General features: G+C 37.6%; 2 protein-coding genes across 2 annotated transcripts; both read right to left on the minus strand.

The window, feature by feature from the left end:
- Nucleotides 1–2,827: 2,827 nt before the first annotated feature.
- LOC125215173 (protease Do-like 9) lies at nucleotides 2,828–7,613 on the minus strand. Its single transcript, XM_048116508.2, has 9 exons — nucleotides 6,999–7,613; nucleotides 5,845–6,044; nucleotides 5,569–5,749; nucleotides 4,844–5,035; nucleotides 3,939–4,171; nucleotides 3,731–3,832; nucleotides 3,596–3,646; nucleotides 3,378–3,482; nucleotides 2,828–3,290 (listed from the first exon to the last, which is right to left on the minus strand). The coding sequence occupies exons 1-9, from the start codon at nucleotides 7,579–7,581 to the stop codon at nucleotides 3,192–3,194; spliced, it is 1,746 nt and encodes a 581-aa protein (XP_047972465.1). The 5' UTR covers nucleotides 7,582–7,613; the 3' UTR covers nucleotides 2,828–3,191.
- A 3,250-nt stretch (nucleotides 7,614–10,863) lies between these two features.
- Nucleotides 10,864–18,567, minus strand: LOC125210656 (uncharacterized). The gene is made up of 4 exons (XM_048110208.2): nucleotides 18,006–18,567; nucleotides 16,452–16,823; nucleotides 11,979–16,313; nucleotides 10,864–11,224 (listed from the first exon to the last, which is right to left on the minus strand). The coding sequence occupies exons 1-3, from the start codon at nucleotides 18,117–18,119 to the stop codon at nucleotides 12,018–12,020; spliced, it is 4,782 nt and encodes a 1,593-aa protein (XP_047966165.2). The 5' UTR covers nucleotides 18,120–18,567; the 3' UTR covers nucleotides 10,864–11,224; nucleotides 11,979–12,017.

The following is an 18,567-nucleotide window of genomic DNA, read 5'->3' on the forward strand; positions in this document are numbered from 1 at the left end:
AAAACAAGAAAATTAAGGCCAATGTCTGGGTAAAGCAGTGTGTGTGTGTGAGATAGACAGAGAGAGGATGGCATGGAGTGTGTAATAGAAGATTGAGAAGATTCTCATGGCCTATCATACTTGAACCTCAAGGTCAAATATGACACATAATTATGTAGCACTGTCTTAATCAAATAGCATAAAAAAGAGTAAAATGCATTAAGACCAAAAAACATAAGTAATGATCAAATTTCATGCTGGCTAAGACAGTTTCCTCAAAAAATCATGTCATATAATTATTGTTTACAACTTTTAACAAACTTCTCTTGCCTTCACTATATATAGACTTTATCATGTCAGAAACCTCTCATTCTCGGCCTTGCTTCTGATGAGGAACTCATACAATATAGGGTAGCAAAGCATTGCTGCAAGAATTGAGTGCAATCAATTTTTCAAACATTCACAAAATGAAGAGCTGAATAAATATCAGAATATACATTTATGCCTGATCACATTTTTTGTAATGTTTGTTGTCAATTGGTTTGACACTTTGACTGCTTAGTAATCAATTTATTACAAAGATCATAGCTGAAAAAAAGACTCCACCTATTTTGGAGAGATCGGAGAACAATCTAGAAAAGTTGAATTATAGTTTTAGAGAACCAACTAGAATTATCTAGGTTTATTAAGTCGGCTAAGATTGTTGCTTTGTTGCTTATAAATAGGAAAAGGGATTAATATGCAAGGGAGCATGAAGAGGTAATTAAGTTCTTTCAAATATTTATAGAGGGATGATGAGGTTTGCCCCATTTAGTTAATGCCAGTTTGATTGGTATATTAAATTAATCAAAGATGATCAAGATAAAATTCAAAATAAATATAATCCAACCTGATCAAGAAAAAATTCAAAATAAATAATTTAATGATCATGTTTGGTAGCTAAAATAAAAATTAGGAGAAAAACTAAAATTATTAATATAATCTCATTGAATTAAATTTTATTGCAAAAATATTCAGCTCTCAATCAATTTCTCTCGCAGTTCCCGGATAGCAAGAGTCCTGATTGAACAAGGAACAGTAAAGAAAGCCTACATTGCCAGTCACAAGAAAACAATAAAATCTAAAATGAAGTTATTAAAGTCGATTTAGTGATAAAAGAAGAGCTAGAAAGGCTGAAGCCCCTATTCACGCGTCATTTTTAAGGATGACACAGCCACACCATTTCTAAACTCAAATAATACCTAAATTAGTGAATGCCTAAGACCATCTCCAATGGTACACTAAAACCTAAAATGGGATAGGTATTTAGTTCCAATAGTACTCAAAATCAATATTTAGTGTGAGATTTACACTAAAATGAGTTTGAGTTTAGTGGAATGGTTGGGGATGCTCTAAGGAGATTGCAGTCAACGGCGGAATGTGCTAATATGTTGGAGACAATTGATCGGCGGCGAGATTGAAGGATCTTTCCCAGAAATTAGGGTCGATATAGGTGGAAGAATTAGAGATTTTCATAAATTAGTAATTTTATGTATTATGTTGGTGATGGATATTGGGCTAATAAGTTAACTCACCTTGTTGCTGATAATATAACTGATTAAATGAACTAAATTGCTTCGGGCCGATACGGGGCTAAGCTTAAACATAACCCATATAGATAAATAATTTTATCTACCAAACATTCAAATAAGCATAGATGTGTAGGTACTAATCTATCTAAGGCTTATCTAAACAACCAAACAAACACCGGTATGTAGGGTTCTCTTCATCCGGATTTCTTGTTCGAAAAGATTTTCAATTTGATCGAATCTGCTCAAATGAGATCCATAAAGTCTATATAGGGTTTTGGTGAGATCCATATAGTCTATATAGGGTTTTGGTGAGATCCATATAGTCTATATAGGGTTTTGGATTAATCATGGTAACACCAAATATTATCTAATTTGTGAGTTCTTTGATTTATATTTGACTATTTTTGATAGATTTGACCTAAAGATCGTAGTAACACCAAAAAAGGAGTTGTGCTATTAAAATACTCCACATAATAAAATAAAGAAAAAGGAGATAAATCATATCCTTTTCTAGTAAAATTATTATACCGCGGTAGGCAAACAAAATATACTCCTTTCGTTCCATAGAAATAAGTTATTTAGGATTGACACGAGTTTTAATGTGTAATCGATAAAGTAAGAGAGAATGGGAAAAAGTAGTTGAAATTGTGTAGTGGATGATGGAACTCATACATGATAAAGTAAAAGAGAAGGAGAAAATTATTATCATAAATGGATGTAGACTATTCTATAGGACGGAGAAAAAAGGAAATTTGGCCAATTTCTATTGGACTGAAGGAGTATTATTAATTGAGACGGAGGAAGTATTATTAATTGAGGTTAGCGCTGAAAATGTTACTTGACCATAAATTTCATTAGAATTTTTTTATTTTGCTAATTTGTGGAATATATGTGCTTTTGATATTATACATTTATTTATTTATTACTTTCGCTCTAAAAAGATATCAAATAATGTTATCACCAAATCTTTGACTCTCTCACATACACATATATGCCATGAAATAATGTTCACCTAAAATTGGTGATCTAATCTTGAAATTATGGCAGTATAATTGTATTCAAAATGGGTAGGAAATTGCATAAGATCCCCAAACAACAATGAGGGCACGAAAAATATTTTGCAAGAGAAGCCCAAAATTGTAAATAAATCGGAGGCCACAAATTACATAATAGTGATGAGATATCACAATAAACAATGTTGCTCATCAGATTTCTCTCAAGGATCATGAATTTTAGAAACAAATTAAAGAATTAAAATAAATTGAAGAATTTGGAAGAGAAATCAACTTTGAGTAAGTAAAATGTAAATAAAGTTCAAGGACTATATAGTCATTCCAATTTCCACATCAACTTTAATTAGGTGGATGTAAAAAATGGGATTCAAAAAGCTTAATTAGAGACTCAAAAGAGTCTTCACTACTCACTCGACTAGATCTAACTCAACTTGCTTGGAACAGCTTTTGAAGTCCATTTCTAAATAGTTGACAATAAGGGTAGCAGAAAAATGCAGTATAAGGAGCTACTTCCAATCAAGTAGTATATTGAAATCATCTAAGGTAACTTTATGCTCGGTCTCCCAATTGTTTCTTGCGTGGCTACGGGTACCACCCGATAAGACTGAATACGTATGGTTGCACCGTATCATGCTTTGAGATCGTCCGACATGGCTGATGGTATACAGTGGGTCGCAAGAATGTCCAGGGTTGCGGCTTTAGCAGTCTTTGTCTGGAGGACCACAATCTACACACAAGAAGATTCAAGGTTAAGATTTGCTTAGCATGAAATATATGAAAGATCAGTACCAAAGATAGAAACAGGAAAGCCCACCTGTTGATATTCAAGATCAAATTTCAAATATTCGTCATTGCAGCTCTCGACCATGCTAGCCAAACTCTTCAGGTTCTTCACAGGCTGGCCATTGAAGGCGTGGATCTAGATGCATAGAAAGACCATTGTAGATAAGAAAGATTGCCTTTCAGTGGTTCATATCAGGTTATCTATTATTGACTGACCCTTATATCAGAGGACTATCATTTTTCACTAACCTGGGTGTTGACGATATCCTCGTATCCAATATTGATGTCAGCCACAAGCACCTTTAACAAGTTACACAAGCAAAGAAGTGTTAATGATCAGTATATAACATTAAAAATGAGCATCATGGTGCTGTCAATATTAACCTGAGAAACAACAACGATTTGTTCATCCTCTGACTGTGGCAATTCATGCAACAGTTTGTCCAACAACTTGACTGGAGCTTCATACTCATAATCTTTTCCATACTGGAGACAGGCACAAAAAAGTAAGATAATAAAGCGAGACTTACACTAATATAGGAATAAGTAGGCATATCTTGAATGTTCATATTGTTGGGAGCAGAACTCTAACCTCAGAACGTAGGTATGGAACGGAAACAGTAGAAAAAACAAATCCAGCAACAATATAATATGAAGGAGGCCGTCCCTTATTGTGAGCCGGAACGAGCCTTCTGTGCTTGCCAAGTTTGACTTTGAACTTCAGAGTTTCAGAATTTCGGAGAACTTTAATTGCAGCAGTATCCCCAGTATACTTTTGGGACACCAGGTAGCTAAAGCCTATGCGCTCACCATGCCTAAATGGAACTGCAGGCGACCAATGACGAGTTATGAGCCCCACATTGCAAGGCTTAAAAAAGAAGAGAAGCTATATAAATCTTGTGGCAGTAAAATTAATGACATGTAACACTTCATTCATAGTTATAGTTATTCTTTCTGAACTACTTTCTAGGCTAAAGTTTCCGTATCCTACCCATTTGCACCATAGCTATTCCAGCTTGTTTCTATAAACATGATAGGCGTTTGTCAACAAGAAAAACTATAGTATGTTACATAACTGCTAATATATATTCCTTGATACCAACTGCATGGGTTTTCAAGAAACTGCCTTCTGGTAGTGTTTAGGAAGATGATTCATTGATAAGCATATAAGTGAACTTGTGGTCTTCAATGCTTATCAAGAACTTTCTCAGAGTGCGGGGTAGATTACTCTTTCTGCATGCTAGAGATTTATTTAGGAAGTTCAACTTAATAGAAAATAGAAAGCAGCATTTTAAAAACAAAAGTCTGTTTCAAACAACCAGCCAAAATAGTATAGGTGATGATAATGTAAAAGGAAGGCTGTTATAAGAGGATAGATTTACAAAAACTAGCATATAGTTCAACAACCACAAGTGAGCGAAGAGGTTGATAAAGGAAATAGAAGTTGTAGACATATTCATAAGATTAAAACCAGAGAACCCTTTATGTGCACCATACCTGTTCCATCATTAGCAATATGGACCCCATCAAAGCTAAGTATAACATCCGATGGTTTCAAAACAGAATACTCAGGTGTAGTGGGATCAATTCTTCTTATGCGCACACCCTTCTGATCAGGTTTCATCCCCATGGACAAACGTAAGTCTGGATTTTCGATCTTTTGCCACTCAACCCCAAGAATTGGGAAGCCTGGCATGCAACAAATACTTCGTGTCAGGGACTCAGGAATAAGCTTTAGGCAGATATTTGCTAGATGCAAGTCAAGGGATACATATAAAGTTAAAATACAAAGAAAGAAACAGCATGACATACAGCAATTTACTTCCATACTAATCAATAAATTGCAATTACAGTCTAGACGACAATTATTATCATGTCAATTGAGGAACAAAGTCACGACTATCAATCAAGTACCAGAGACCAAGATCATACTTACATCCTTAAGAGCACATTAAATGAAGGCTTGTCTAGAAACATGGAAATTCATGTGTAACTACAACCATAAGACCTGTAAACTAAGTTATCTTAGTGAAGGAGGAGGAGGTTCATACAATCTTAGAGCCCCCGATCTCTACTACCAAAATATTCTATATTTTGCAATTGAGTCTATTGGTACTCTCATTTTTTCAATATTTAAAATATCATTCTCCCTCATGTCTCCACAAATTTCTTATCAACTATAAATCAATCCAGAAATCTAAGAGACTGCCAAGAATAATTACCAGTATATGTTCCATTCTTCTCATAATCTTGGATGAAGTGCATAATGACTGGTGTTGGTATGACATAACCAATATTTTCAGCATCCTCGTGCTTAAGTGATTGGAATGCAATACCAACACAAGTTCCCTTATCATTAAATGCAGGTCCCCCAGAATTTCCAGAATTGATAGCAGCATCAATCTGCAAGAAGACAAAATTCAGAAACATCAGTGCTACTTGCGAGAGTACAACTTCATTTAGGAATTCAAACCAAGGAGCTCAAATGGCTTTTATACCTGCAACCCCAGAAGTTCGGTTGATCCGTGAACGTATGAAAGAATTTCTATTCGTGAAACAACACCACTTGTTACAGAGATTGTATCGCCCCCAATTGGATAACCAACAACGGTAACTGCATCTTGAAGTGCAGGCAGATCCCCAAATTCCACCGGAGAAACCCCTTCCCAGAACTCATCATCTTCTACTGTTAGCAAAGCTGCAGCACCATATAAACCAAATAAATCTCATCAGCATTTCATGTACTTCTAGTCTTGTCCATAAGATACATGATAATCCAAAGGTACAACAAAAGAAAGTTGTAGAAGTAAAACTTGAACGCTATCACCAAAAAACAAGTCTTTCAGAAGACTAGTCCTTAATTTCAAGAATTGGGATCTTGTAAGAAGGGCGGCTTTATAAAAGGAAATTAGTAATGGTAAGTAAATGAAAGCCTAGCCTATATTTTTTCTGCCAGGGAGCGAAAACTGTCCTGACACATGAGCAATACAATGTATAATCTCCAAGCAGAGTCAGTTCGTCGATGCACATGCTTGAAAACCATTTTTTATTAAACATGTATTACAGCATAATGTCAGGAGCAACTTTTTTCATACTACATACGTAGCATACTAGCATTATAATGGAAACCAGTGATGCTGCCTTTATGACTATATAGAACCACAACAGTTCATTTTAAAATCTGGAATATTCTACCAACATAAAAGTTTAAAGATTTGCAAAAGCATTAAAGAAGAACTAACAGTGCAAAAGAATAATCCGAATGTTATAACTACTGGTCCTATATTTTCATAAATACCGCATCTTTTGGTTCGTATAAATACAGCCTCCAATGTCCCACTCAATTAGCCAAGGAAAAGGGACTACAAACACTAAGACTTTGTCCGTCTACCTAACATTTCAGACTTATCATTAATCCAACACTGAAAAACGTGTGGACGGATATGAATAATCATAGCTTGCTCAACTGGAACAAAGCTCGAGTCAGAAGACTGCACAAATCTTGCACACCAAATATCAAACACCATAAACTTTAAAATTACCCTATTTTGCTAAAATAATCCAAATCTCTCTGAAGAATAGGACAAAATTCATTTCACCAAGCTTTCAAAAATTCAAATGCTAAACTTCAAAAAATCAAAACAGGCCTCACCAATATCGCATTCTGTCCCAATTGCAAGCACAGTAGCTACATATTTCGTATCCGAACCCCTCTTCTTCAACTTAACCTGTGTATAATGCTCCACCGAATGCGCATTCGTCAAAACCCTCCTTCCCTTGATAACAAACCCACTGCTGCTCGAGCTATACTGCCGCTTTCTCTGCCACGGCAGCGAGAAGTTCGGCTCCGTGTGAACACAAAACACCTTAACCACCGCGTCCATCTCCGGCACAGCCCTAGCCACAAAATTCTCCGCCTTGATCAACGAATTAGACACTGCGCCATTGGCAACGGGCAAAGCTAGGGTTTTGGCATTGGCAGCTGGCGCGGATGGATCGGGCTCGGGGACTTTGCGCGGCCGTCCGCGGCGGCGGACGCGGCGGTCGGAGATGGAGGGAGAATTCGTGTTGGCGAGCTCGACGTTGTTAGCGGAGAAGACCGCCTCGTCCTCTGCGGCGCTGGGGGAGGGCGGGGAAGCTGTGTTGTTGTTGATGGTGGCGTTATCGAGCTCCGGCGATCGGGTTTTGGGGCGGCCGCCGCCGCGCTTGCGCTTGTGCTTGGTTTCGGTGCACATTGGGGAAATGGAATTGAAGAGAGGGGTTTCGATTTAGAGGGAAATGGCGGAAGGGATTTGATATAAGGGTTTATAAACATTTGGAACTCAACATACGGCGTCGTTTCATTGCGTTTTACCCACTTGTCAGATTTTTTTTATTATTCAAAGATTTGTTATGCTACTTGTACTAATCGTTACAGAATCTTTAAAATATTACTCCCTCACTTACATAGCAATGAAGGTATTTCTTTTCGTCACGTAGATTAAAAAAAATTGTGTTAAGTGAGTTAAATAAATGGAGAATAAAGTGAAAAATGAAAAAGGTAGAGAGATGGAGATAGAAAAAGTAAAAGAGGGTAAAGTAGGTGTGGAAAAATGTGTTGATTTTTACTAAAAAAGAAAATGACTTTAATACTATGAAACGTACCAAAATGGTAAAATGACTTTATTACTATGGAACGGAAGGAGATTTATTTTTATTATGAAAAAGTCAGTTGAATGAGATTACAGATTAATGATAAGTTGGTAATACATTGTACTTTCCAATAATAAAATATGATTTCAATGATCAGAATTAAATGAAATTTTTTTTATTGATTCTTAACAACACTTCTTGAGTGTCTTTACTAAATTGAGTTTGTATCAGATGGAAGCTAGAAAGTCTTGGCAAACCCCCCACATTTCGGTCCCAACATCATATGAGGGGGGTTCAACCAGGGCCTAATAGGGTTCAATCAGGGTTTCACTGAGGGCCAGAAGTCCATCTCCCAATACCTCATTTCCACTATTTTTATTGCTGAGAGGGGTCGAACTCGAGACCTCTATAAAAAATGTCTAAACTCAATGCCACTAAGACAAAAGCTCAGGACGAAGCCCACCTTATTAGTAATGGAACATGTGGTATTACTTAGTTTCCAAAAATAAAAAATTGGGTAATTTTAAGAACAAACTAAAATGGAAAACGAACTATTTTTGGGAAATGATAACACAATTTTAACAAACCAAATCGATGATTACGCGAATCCCACCACTCATCCCTCGTTTACCAATGATTAAATAAAAAACAAAAAATAAAAGAAAAGCCCGATGGAATGTATCAGCACGTCCAACTTTATGATAGGGCTTAATGGAGGAGTTGTTGTTGCATGGTATCCTTTGGGAGGCATTAAACATAATATACTTGACCAAATGTAATTCCTCCTTCCCATTTAAAATATTGGCATTTTTTATGACACATGATTTTAGGGAGAAGTTGGTAAATTGAGTAAGCAGAGAGAAAAAAATAGTTGAATATTTTAATAAGAAAGATGGGAGATATTTATTTTAAAATATAGAAAGTGTGAATCTTATCTGGAATAAATTAAAAAGAAAAATGAGGATATTTTGAGTGAGATGCATGGAGTAGTATATGTTAAGGACTAGTTTTTTTTTTTTTAGTCCATGAAAAATCACTACCGTCTTGTATTTAATCATCACCGAACAATGCCGAGCATCGTCAGTCTCACTATCACGCGGACGACGAGGACAATGAGTTGGCACAAAGGTCAGGGAGAAGGTAAAAAAAAGTGTGACAAAGATTTGAAAAATAAAATAGGGTATAGGTACCCAAAAAATGCACAACACAACTCCATAAACAAACAAATTTTCTGGAATAAAAAAGTCCCAACACTGGGACAGGCTTCGAGTGGCCCATCAGGCTTGTTGAGGTTATAAAATTGGACCTTCTATATTTGGATCCTATACCCCCAGGGGTATTTTGGGAATTACAATAGAAGATGGCCATCGAATCATCACAATATGGAATGTGACATGTGGTTAAGGTTGTCGGGCCATGTGATTCCGTGCCGAAAAAGCTGATGCAGCTGATATGTCGGAAAAAGTAGCAGAGGATGTCGCTGTTTTGCTAGATTTGCGGCGTAAATACCAATTATTCCCTATGAATCTAATGACGATTAACTCCTATTTATGTTAATTTCAAGTTCTTATACTCCTACTAATCATGGACACGTTTTTTCTCTTTGTTCTCTTTTGCTTATTATTGCATCACCCTTTTTAGCTAAAAATTAAGATTAAGATTCTTTAAATCTTTGTCAATGTGAAATTATAAATCAAATTTTTGTTAATGTGAAATTATAAATCAATTTTTTCTCGATTGTCTCATTCATATACAAAATATAGTCTTTTGATACCGTCTATAACGATATGTTTTACCAAAAAAATTTAGGTTCTTATTTCTTTTCTTATTCTATTAAAATAAGATTTTCAACATTACATAAAATATCAGTTTGTTTACTAATGTAATAAATGAAAACAAAAACTTGATGTTTTGATATATCAATTTCAAAGGTTATATGCGTGATAAGAATTTGACTAAACTTCATGACCTAAATAACTATTATCTCAAATATTAAGAGAATTGGTAGTACCAAATTTGTTAACAAATTGCACATAATGAACGTATGCAATAAACTCTGTCTTAAACACACTTAAATACTTCTTCGTCTAATACTCTCAGTCCCACTATAATGAATGTATTCCTTTTTCAGTACTCCCACTGTAAGTGAGACAATTTTTTTATGGAAACAAAGCAACACTCTATCGTTTTCTTACTTTATCGTCTCTCATACTTTTTTTATCACTCCTATTTTATTCTTTCTTCATATAACCACTAAACATCACTACCTAAAAACTTGTGCCCCAAAAAATGCGTCACATGTAATGGGACAGAGTGGGTAATTCTTTTTTCCCTTTTTGCACCAACCACTATAGTATTATAAAAATACACTGAATTAAATATTTTATCAGGTAGGTAAAAGTACAATATACTACTTCCTCCGTCATATAAAAGATAATTAAAATGTTATTACGAGTCTTACCTCATTAGTGAGATTAGAGTTGGCAAAATTAAAAGGTACATATTTAGAACAAACTAAAAAATGCATATTTTTATAAAACGGAGGAAGGATTAAGCATCAAATCAATTCATACTAGTCCTTTATAAAATTGCATAAAGAGCACACTTGCTTAAAATTGTGTTTAGTTCACTGGTATATGAGTATGCAATTCTTGAAACTAAGCTGCGATATAAACGCCTGTTTTTCAATGCCATAAAGCATTTAAATTTCACATCACTGTTATTTTCTCCTCCAACACTGCTGCTGTGGGCAGAGGCCATGACGCAAAATCTTGATCGTCTTTTACACTTGCCAATATCGTGCATCAGAAATACACAACAACGAATTTCTCTGCTTTCATGCTATGTAATCCTATGTAAACCGAATGCAGGCTGAAAACCCAAGATGAAGTACAACAAAGGCCATTACAACTAAACCTTGAGACGAAAAACCATCAGCACCAAAATTCGACATAAATCTACTTATAAATATGTGGTCCTAAAAAAAATAAGAATAAAAGTATAAAAGTGCAAAGGATGATGACAGTAAAAGCTCAAATTCACAAGGGCTTGTATAAAATCCAAGATCCAGCCTCCTCAGAACGGTTAGCCAGAAACTATGCACATCAATCTTCAGTATATCTTGGCGCCAAAAGCTCAGGCTTCTCCAGGAGTCAAACTATGTACAGGTAGATTAGGACCTCTATCCTCCCAGTACTGTTTGGAGAGGTTATCATTGATGCTCAGATGAGGTGGGACTTCAGAGACCTGATAGATAAGAAATGAGTTTTTCAGATAACCGACAGTTTGAAGATTATCCCAGCAGGATGAGGGTTCAGAACCTTCTGAAGAGCTAGGACAGTTAAGATACACGAATTAGAACCACATAAAATAAAGTCCAGTTTTAGAAGTAGATTTTGTATGTCATAGTGCAGCCAAACACCTGACACATGCACATATTTACAGTCAAAAAATGACATGGACAGAAAAATCATGCAACAACTGAAAGTGGGTTCCGACCTAAAGGTGGCCCACTAAAAGTGTAATACTTAAGCCGGGTAGGATACTTACAAAGTGTAAGACTAACGAGTTTATTTCCCCATCAGGAGTAAAATGGAAGTGGGTTCCAACCTAAATGCAAAGGCAGATGTGAAGACCTCTGCCTCATGCAATATAGTGTTTCACAAGCGCATTATTTAAAGTGGCAAAAAGTATATTTGGAATCTCCAGATAAGAAAAATGCCTTACAGTTTTTCTCACAAACAAAAGCAGAAAAGTAACCGTGCCCTATCACAGGTTTTGGAAACTTAACGATACCTATAGGTTTAAAAGTTATACTCCCTTTTAGCTATTATCAGTAAACTATAGACTCAAATGGAAAGTAAAGTAAATTGTGTTTCAATATGCACAAAACTATATCCAGATCAATCATACCGAACAGTCAGCACTCAGCAGAATAAAAACAAGAAATTATATGAGCATGGGAACATCAATTAAGCATGGGAAATAGAAGCAAACTTACAGGACTTGAATTGAGCAGGTAGCCTATAAATTTACAGTCCTACTGCCATGACTGCTTGTATCTGAAGTTTTCTTTATCCCACCCTCCGTCGGGTTCCGTCCTCTTCAAACCTGAAGCTGGATAGAGCCTAGCTTGCTCCTCTGCTTGTGCATGTGAATTGATAACTGAGTGTTGACTTGATGAACGAGGCAAATTATCTTCCCTGACATCACCTTCAACAGTTCCAGGGCCAGCATTGAGGTCAAGACCTTGTCTACCCCATGTTCGGCTGTTTTCCAGTCCACTATTGCTGCTATTATCTGGAAGGCTGACCATAAACGGTCTCTGAAATTGGGGTGAAATTGCACTAACTGGTCCCAACATCTGAGAATTGACAGGTGGTGCATAAAACCTAGTACCAGATGAGGCATCTGCATATGAGGTTCCACTGATTGGAAAACTGGCAGATGGAAGAGGAAAAGAGGGTCCATAAGGGAACACTGGAATCTGGAAAGGACCAGATGGGTATGACGCAGCAGGAGATGATGACAATATTGATCCACGGTAAAAATCAGGTGTAAATGGAGATATGCTAGCAGGGCTAAACATTCTCTGTGATGCTCCAGGTGGAATTCCTGGAAAGGATTGGTCAGCACGATCAGGTATAATTGATGGAATCGCCACAGTTGAATAAGCACTAGCTGGTGGGAACCAAGACGACAAACCACCTAGTCCTGGATTATTTGCTCTAAGACCAATAGAAGGCAACTGGGATGTCAAAGCAACTTTGACTTGTTGCGTGGTCCTTAAGTGCTCTGCACCACCATCATCAAGCCCAGGCTGATCATTGAGATCAAAACCCCTTTGAACATCAGCAGGCATTAAGTCTCCCGAGGGTTTGAGATGCAATAAAGAACTCTCTTCATTATAACCCCGGCTGGTAGAACACTGTCCATTCTCATTGGATTCATCAACTCTATTCAAATCAAGATCCAGCCCACCAGAGCCAAGAACCGGTATAAAACCAGAACTTTTATTAAGCAATATAGAACTATCATTAACCAAATAACAATCTCGAGAAGCTGTCTCCTCAAGAACTTTTTCATCTGGCTCATTCAGGTCTATATTGAGATCTATATCCAACATAGTGCGGCCATTTTTACTGGTAGAAGCATCACATGAGAAATTAGTTGTAGCCAAAGGCGCTTCAATTACTTTTCTAGGTTCAGCTGGCCGAAATGCACTAGTAGCAGCAGATCCCTTCCAACCCAATTCCCCTTTACTTCTCAATAGGTCCTCTGGAGGAACAAAGGGGCCCTTTGCAGCAGCAGCCACCGTAATGGAAGTAGGATGGAGGGTAGGAAAAGGATTTACAGAAAATTGCAGACTGTTGGACATCTGAACAGTTGTTGAAACAGAGGCCGCCAAAATCCCTGGCTCCCCAAATTTTCCATCATCAACAGTAAACCCTTCATTCAAATCAAACCTTACTTTTGTATCTGAATCTGCTCCTGCTGCAGCAGAGGGCGTTTTGGCAACATTTGAAGCTGATTCTACTTCGTCAACTTTAACGCCAAGAGGCTGTGATCCTCTAATGTTGTCATTTATATGCCGTTTGTTGGCAACAGATGCAGGAAACCCTGTCTCAGGCAGTGAAACTGGTTCGCTGATCACCTTCTTTTCTGTAGCTGTTTCCATATCATGACTTTTAAGACCGTCACTAGTGGATTCAACCTCACTCACATAAGCCCTGATATTCTTTTCATCAATTTCTCTAACTTTCATTTCATCACCATCTTCAGAAAGTATTGGTTGTGATGAGGTTTGTTGTGGCTTCTCATCACTAACTCTATCTTTGAGTTCAGACTTTACAACTGTAGCAGTGATTTTCTTCATGGAATTAGCACCCACCATCAATCCATCCTTCACATCACTCTTGCACTCGATATTACACAATTGGTCCAGAGATGCATCTTTAGCAATAATTATCCCCTTAGCTGTGTCTGAGGGATCATCACCAGATTTGTACTCGGGCCCTGCAACATTAGTTCCATTTTTTTTACAGTCGACAATATTATCCATGCAAGAATCACTTGTTGGGGTCTTTTCCACCTGATATTCTTCATTTACTTCACCATCTCCAGTCTTCTGATTGGCACCAGTCAATTGAGTCAAATTCTTACTAAGCTCCCATTTATGGTCAGCAGTGCTTCTAGACTCTGTGCTAGCATTGTCATAGGGTTTGTTTTTCTCTCCAGCTGCCATGTCTGCAGAAGTATGGGATGGACGACAATCCACGTCCGGAGAGAATGATGCTTGTTTAGGCACATGTAATCCACCTTCCAAGCATGAACCATTTAAAAAAACCTGTTTCTTGAGACCACCTTCTCCGTCATCACAAAGCTGCTGACTTTCAGTTCCTCGAATTTGATCTTCGGGGGAAAACTTTGATTTTGCATCATCACTAACGCAAACTCCTGTTGCAGGTGTGCTTCTTTCAGTTGAACCAGTAGGTGAAATCAATTCTGATCTTGACATTTCACCAGCTGCCACACTAGCAAGTAAGTTCATCCCTACATCATCCTCAGGGGACAATGAAGAGTGCACTTCCGAATATTTAACACAGCTTTCAATTAAAGCATTCATTGGGCTAAAAGTAGTTTCATGTGACTTTCCACATTTCAGTTGGTTCCTTTTTGTGCCTTCCGCAGATTGCCTGGAGTCTTCGGTTGACATACTTTTTTCTTCTTCGAGAAGAACAGCAGCCGACCCAGATCCAGTCACTATACCTTTCATATCATTGACTCGACAAGATTCAGCATTCTCGTCAGGACTAGCCTTGCATCGAAGAGCATCACTCTTCGTTCTTGAGTTATTGTCAACCTGATCAAGTTTGTCCAAAAGCACTGGTTGAGATGATTGGCTACTCAGAGCAGAAGGATCTTCAGGAGATACTCCACTAACACCTTGACTTGGACTCCGTGACCGGTTTGGTATCTTAACAATTAGCTTTGGACTGCCTGCTTCAAGCAACGGTCCATCACTAACCCTTTCAGTCGCCATACCAGATTGAGAAACTTTATCTGAGGTACAATTTCTTATCGATGATAAACTTCTGCTAGAGCTGCTATCTTTATGAACTCCACTAACCCCTGGAAAACAACCACCTTTTCGATTTCGAGAACTACTGCTTGATATCTTACTAGCAGATGCAGAAACAGATGCCGAACTCTTTCCCTCCTCCTTTGTTGAAATTGACGGACTGTAAATATGAGACTGGTTTGAACTGCTGCTCCTATCCTCCCTAGTCAGAGGGGCTTCAGGAGTGTCACTGCCACCAGCAGAAGCTCCAGGTTGGCTCTCCTTAACAGATGTCGGTGGCGAAGATGGTTTTACTGGACCAGGAGAAGAAGATGCAGACTTTGTGTTATTTTCTCCATGTGAGGACTTTACTGAAGTAGTTTTAGATGTAGAATGTTGAGTGATAGAGCTTTTCACGGCAACATCAGATCCACTAAGTGTTCTGCTACCAGCATGGGAAGCCTCTGGGAGGCGTGATTTGGAAGACCACACGGGTCCACCTTGGGCGGAACCAGTCTCTGCGTCATTATTAGTCATTTCCGCTTGAACACGTTTCTTCCACGTGTCAACTAAACTTCGAGCCTTTCTTTGAATTTCTACGTTTTTATGTGATCGTAGATGATTCACAGATCTACCAATGTTGCATGTTTGGAGTGCAGGAAGGTTCACAGGAAGTCTATCCAGTGCGCGAAGTAAAACCAAAAGAAATTCTTCAACGGATTTGTCAGCATCCTTTGAATTATTCCCACCACCAACCTTCCCCTTATGGATCTCCTGGAGCCACTCATCAAATACAGATAAACCCTTCAGCTGCACAAACAGACTGAGGAACTCAATCCTCTCAGTTGCAGCTACTACACCAGCAAGCATAGAACGGCTACTTAAATCCAATTTCTTCTCCACTCTATGTTGCATTAACTGTAAAAGCTTCTCAACCCCTTCAAAATCTACAACTCCACCTTTCTCAGATATTTTTGCAATATCAGATTTCACATTATTTTCAATTTTGTGTGGACCAGAGCCACTATCATCTGTCTTTGAGAAACGCTCCCGTTTAATAGGATCAGTGGAATGATCTCCTCTTTCCCTTTTTTTACCCTTGGTTTGAGAAGGAAAGGAAGTTCCACTATTCTGAGCATTCTCTGAACTAGGTTTCAATTGTGATGCTGAAGTCAGGCCATTAGCTTGTTTCGGGGAGCGGCCTCCAGGCTGCAATGTTCCGTGCATTTCTGTCTTTGTTTTGTCTAAAAGCTGGTTTACTTCTTCTTGATGCTCCTGCAAGTTATGCGTAAATGTTTAGACAAAGATTCAGAGGGGCGAAAACTCAGCAAGGCTACCTTACCAGTTCCCTAATCAGTAAAACATATAAGTGAAAGAAGAAAAAATTATTGAAAAATGCCAACGACAACTAACATTAAAGTAATCTTGATCTGTTAGCCACCATAAACACTTGTTTTCAATGTCATAGACGCGCCGACAAACAAAAGAGGATGTCCCTGTGGGAAGTTCAGCACCTCGAGGAAGAAATGCAACTTTACAAGGATGAAGTAAAGAGGCAGCAAGAGCTTCGTCTTTATGAAAGGAGTAAAAGATTTCGTTTGGTGCACCGTCCAAGAGAGGGCCTTTTTCGAGAGTTAGCTCAGCAGGTCGATAAAGCCAATTTACTCCAATCCGCAAGTTATTATCTTTACTCAATGTCAAGCGACGAATTAAACCAATAAAAGGCGGAGAATCCTGTGGAGGTTTGAAAAGAGCACAATCGCCAACATTGATTTTGCGACCATCCTGCAAAACATGAAGCCAACACATGGTAGTCAAGTTTCATGCAATCCATTGACATTTTTCTTCTTAAAAAATAAACCTGAAATGGCTGGCAAGCCATACTATATAACTGAAAAAGGTGCAGTAAGTTTATTTGGGATGTGTACTTCAGAAAATTAGTCCAAATTACACTTAGTCACATGGTATTCCATTTTCCTCAAACAAAATGTAAAAAAGAATCAGAACTACGATTGGTTGAGATTACTATTCCCCAAAAGAAAACATCATTAGATTCATCAAAAGTCAGAAGCAAGTATTAATGATAATAAGTAGCAGTTATAGATGATATAAGGTAATAAGGTATACAGAACCAACGTTTCCATTCCTCTGAGAAGTACTATAAATTAGACGAACTCACTTACTCCATATAAAGGTGAGAACCTAATCTAATTCAAAAACCAGTGAATAATCATCATCCACAAGAATCAAAACAGCATTGATTGATCAAATAAACAGACAAAGCCTAGACAAAATATGATCACCTCATAGCCCCTTCATTAGAATGTACCTCAATACCCATTTCTTTCCTGACCATTATTTCTTATGAAGGTTTAGATGGCCAATTACAGTTAAGTCTATAGTTTCTTAAGCAATCCTTCATATTATAAATAAGATTTTCTAAAATTCGCAGGGTTGTAGTAGGTATCAATTCTCATATGACATACTTGGTAAACATGGTAAACTACTAGCTATTTGAGGAATGAAATTGCTGTTTCTGAAGTTTTGGCAGGTCAATCTGTCAACTGCCAACAGAAAACAAAATCCTGGCCCAGCTGTACAACTAGTACAAAATCCACTAATACACTATTCATGAAGCATAGGGAATATTTTTCTATCTGCATAAAATTAACATAGAGCCGTTCACAAAATCCACGCCAAATCACAAGGCACAAATACAATGTTTTCATGGTAAATCTTACGCATTAATGCATAAACATCAACAGTTTAAGACATCATACACGATAATCGGTATCTACCTAATAGTTCAATTGTTTGCAACGCTGCTCATGAGGGCAGAAAATATGTCATGGCTAAAATCGTCAATTATTGACATATTCAATCGAATCATGATATATTCAATCAAAACAATCGACTGATACTAGTAAAGAATCAAAACTTTGACAAGCAAAAAAAAGGAGTCCACACCTTAAAAAATGAATTTGAATCCGCAGCAATTACAGTTGGGTGCATATGCCAACTGATACTGCGCTGTAGACTTCTGCAGTTCCCCTCACCTTCCCTCCGAAACCTCCCATGCATAATAAAAATCCCTTCTTTGCATTTTTCCGAGATTCAACACAACCCCAAAAACTGCCTTCAACCATCAATTCAAATCAATTGCCCTGACACACCACCCTTTCCGCTTCTCGCAAATCCAAAACCCTAAATATCTCGATTATTAAAAAAAACCCTAGAAATCCCTAATTGGCAATCAAAAAACCCTAAACCATCCGAAATTATTGATCGAAAACGGCCTTCAACACCTGAAAGTAGCAGCTGCTTCAATTGCGCGATCTGCAAAACGTGGAAATCACAAACTCGTTCAACCTTCCGATCCGAACCTGTGATATACATAAACCCAAATCGAGTGAACTAATCAGCACTTTCGCGGGATTCGGTAAATCTATATATAGGTTGCTGGCACAATTAGCGGATTATGTGAATCTGATACAACGAGAATTTGTTTTTTGAGAAATGAACAGACTGA

Source organism: Salvia hispanica, chromosome 3 (genome assembly GCF_029641045.1).
Source record: "Salvia hispanica isolate PSC_SH4W2 chromosome 3, Shi_PSC_v1, whole genome shotgun sequence".
Classification (NCBI taxonomy): domain Eukaryota; kingdom Viridiplantae; phylum Streptophyta; class Magnoliopsida; order Lamiales; family Lamiaceae; genus Salvia; species Salvia hispanica.

What these genes read in the sequence shown, in the direction of transcription:
- LOC125210656 (XM_048110208.2), bottom strand. Translation starts at nt 18,119, where the DNA reads ATGCATGGGAGGTTTCGGAGGGAAGGTGAGGGGAACTGCAGAAGTCTA. An exon ending in ATTCAAATTCATTTTTTAAG is followed by an intron (nt 16,824 to 18,005) that starts GTGTGGACTCCT and finishes CATGTTTTGCAG; the next exon opens with GATGGTCGCAAAATCAATGT. An exon ending in CAGATCAAGATTACTTTAAT is followed by an intron (nt 16,314 to 16,451) that starts GTTAGTTGTCGT and finishes CATAACTTGCAG; the next exon opens with GAGCATCAAGAAGAAGTAAA.
- LOC125215173 (XM_048116508.2), bottom strand. Translation starts at nt 7,581, where the DNA reads ATGTGCACCGAAACCAAGCACAAGCGCAAGCGCGGCGGCGGCCGCCCC. An exon ending in TGGGACAGAATGCGATATTG is followed by an intron (nt 6,045 to 6,998) that starts GTGAGGCCTGTT and finishes ATGGTGCTGCAG; the next exon opens with CTTTGCTAACAGTAGAAGAT. An exon ending in AAATCGTTGTTGTTTCTCAG is followed by an intron (nt 3,647 to 3,730) that starts GTTAATATTGAC and finishes AACTTGTTAAAG; the next exon opens with GTGCTTGTGGCTGACATCAA.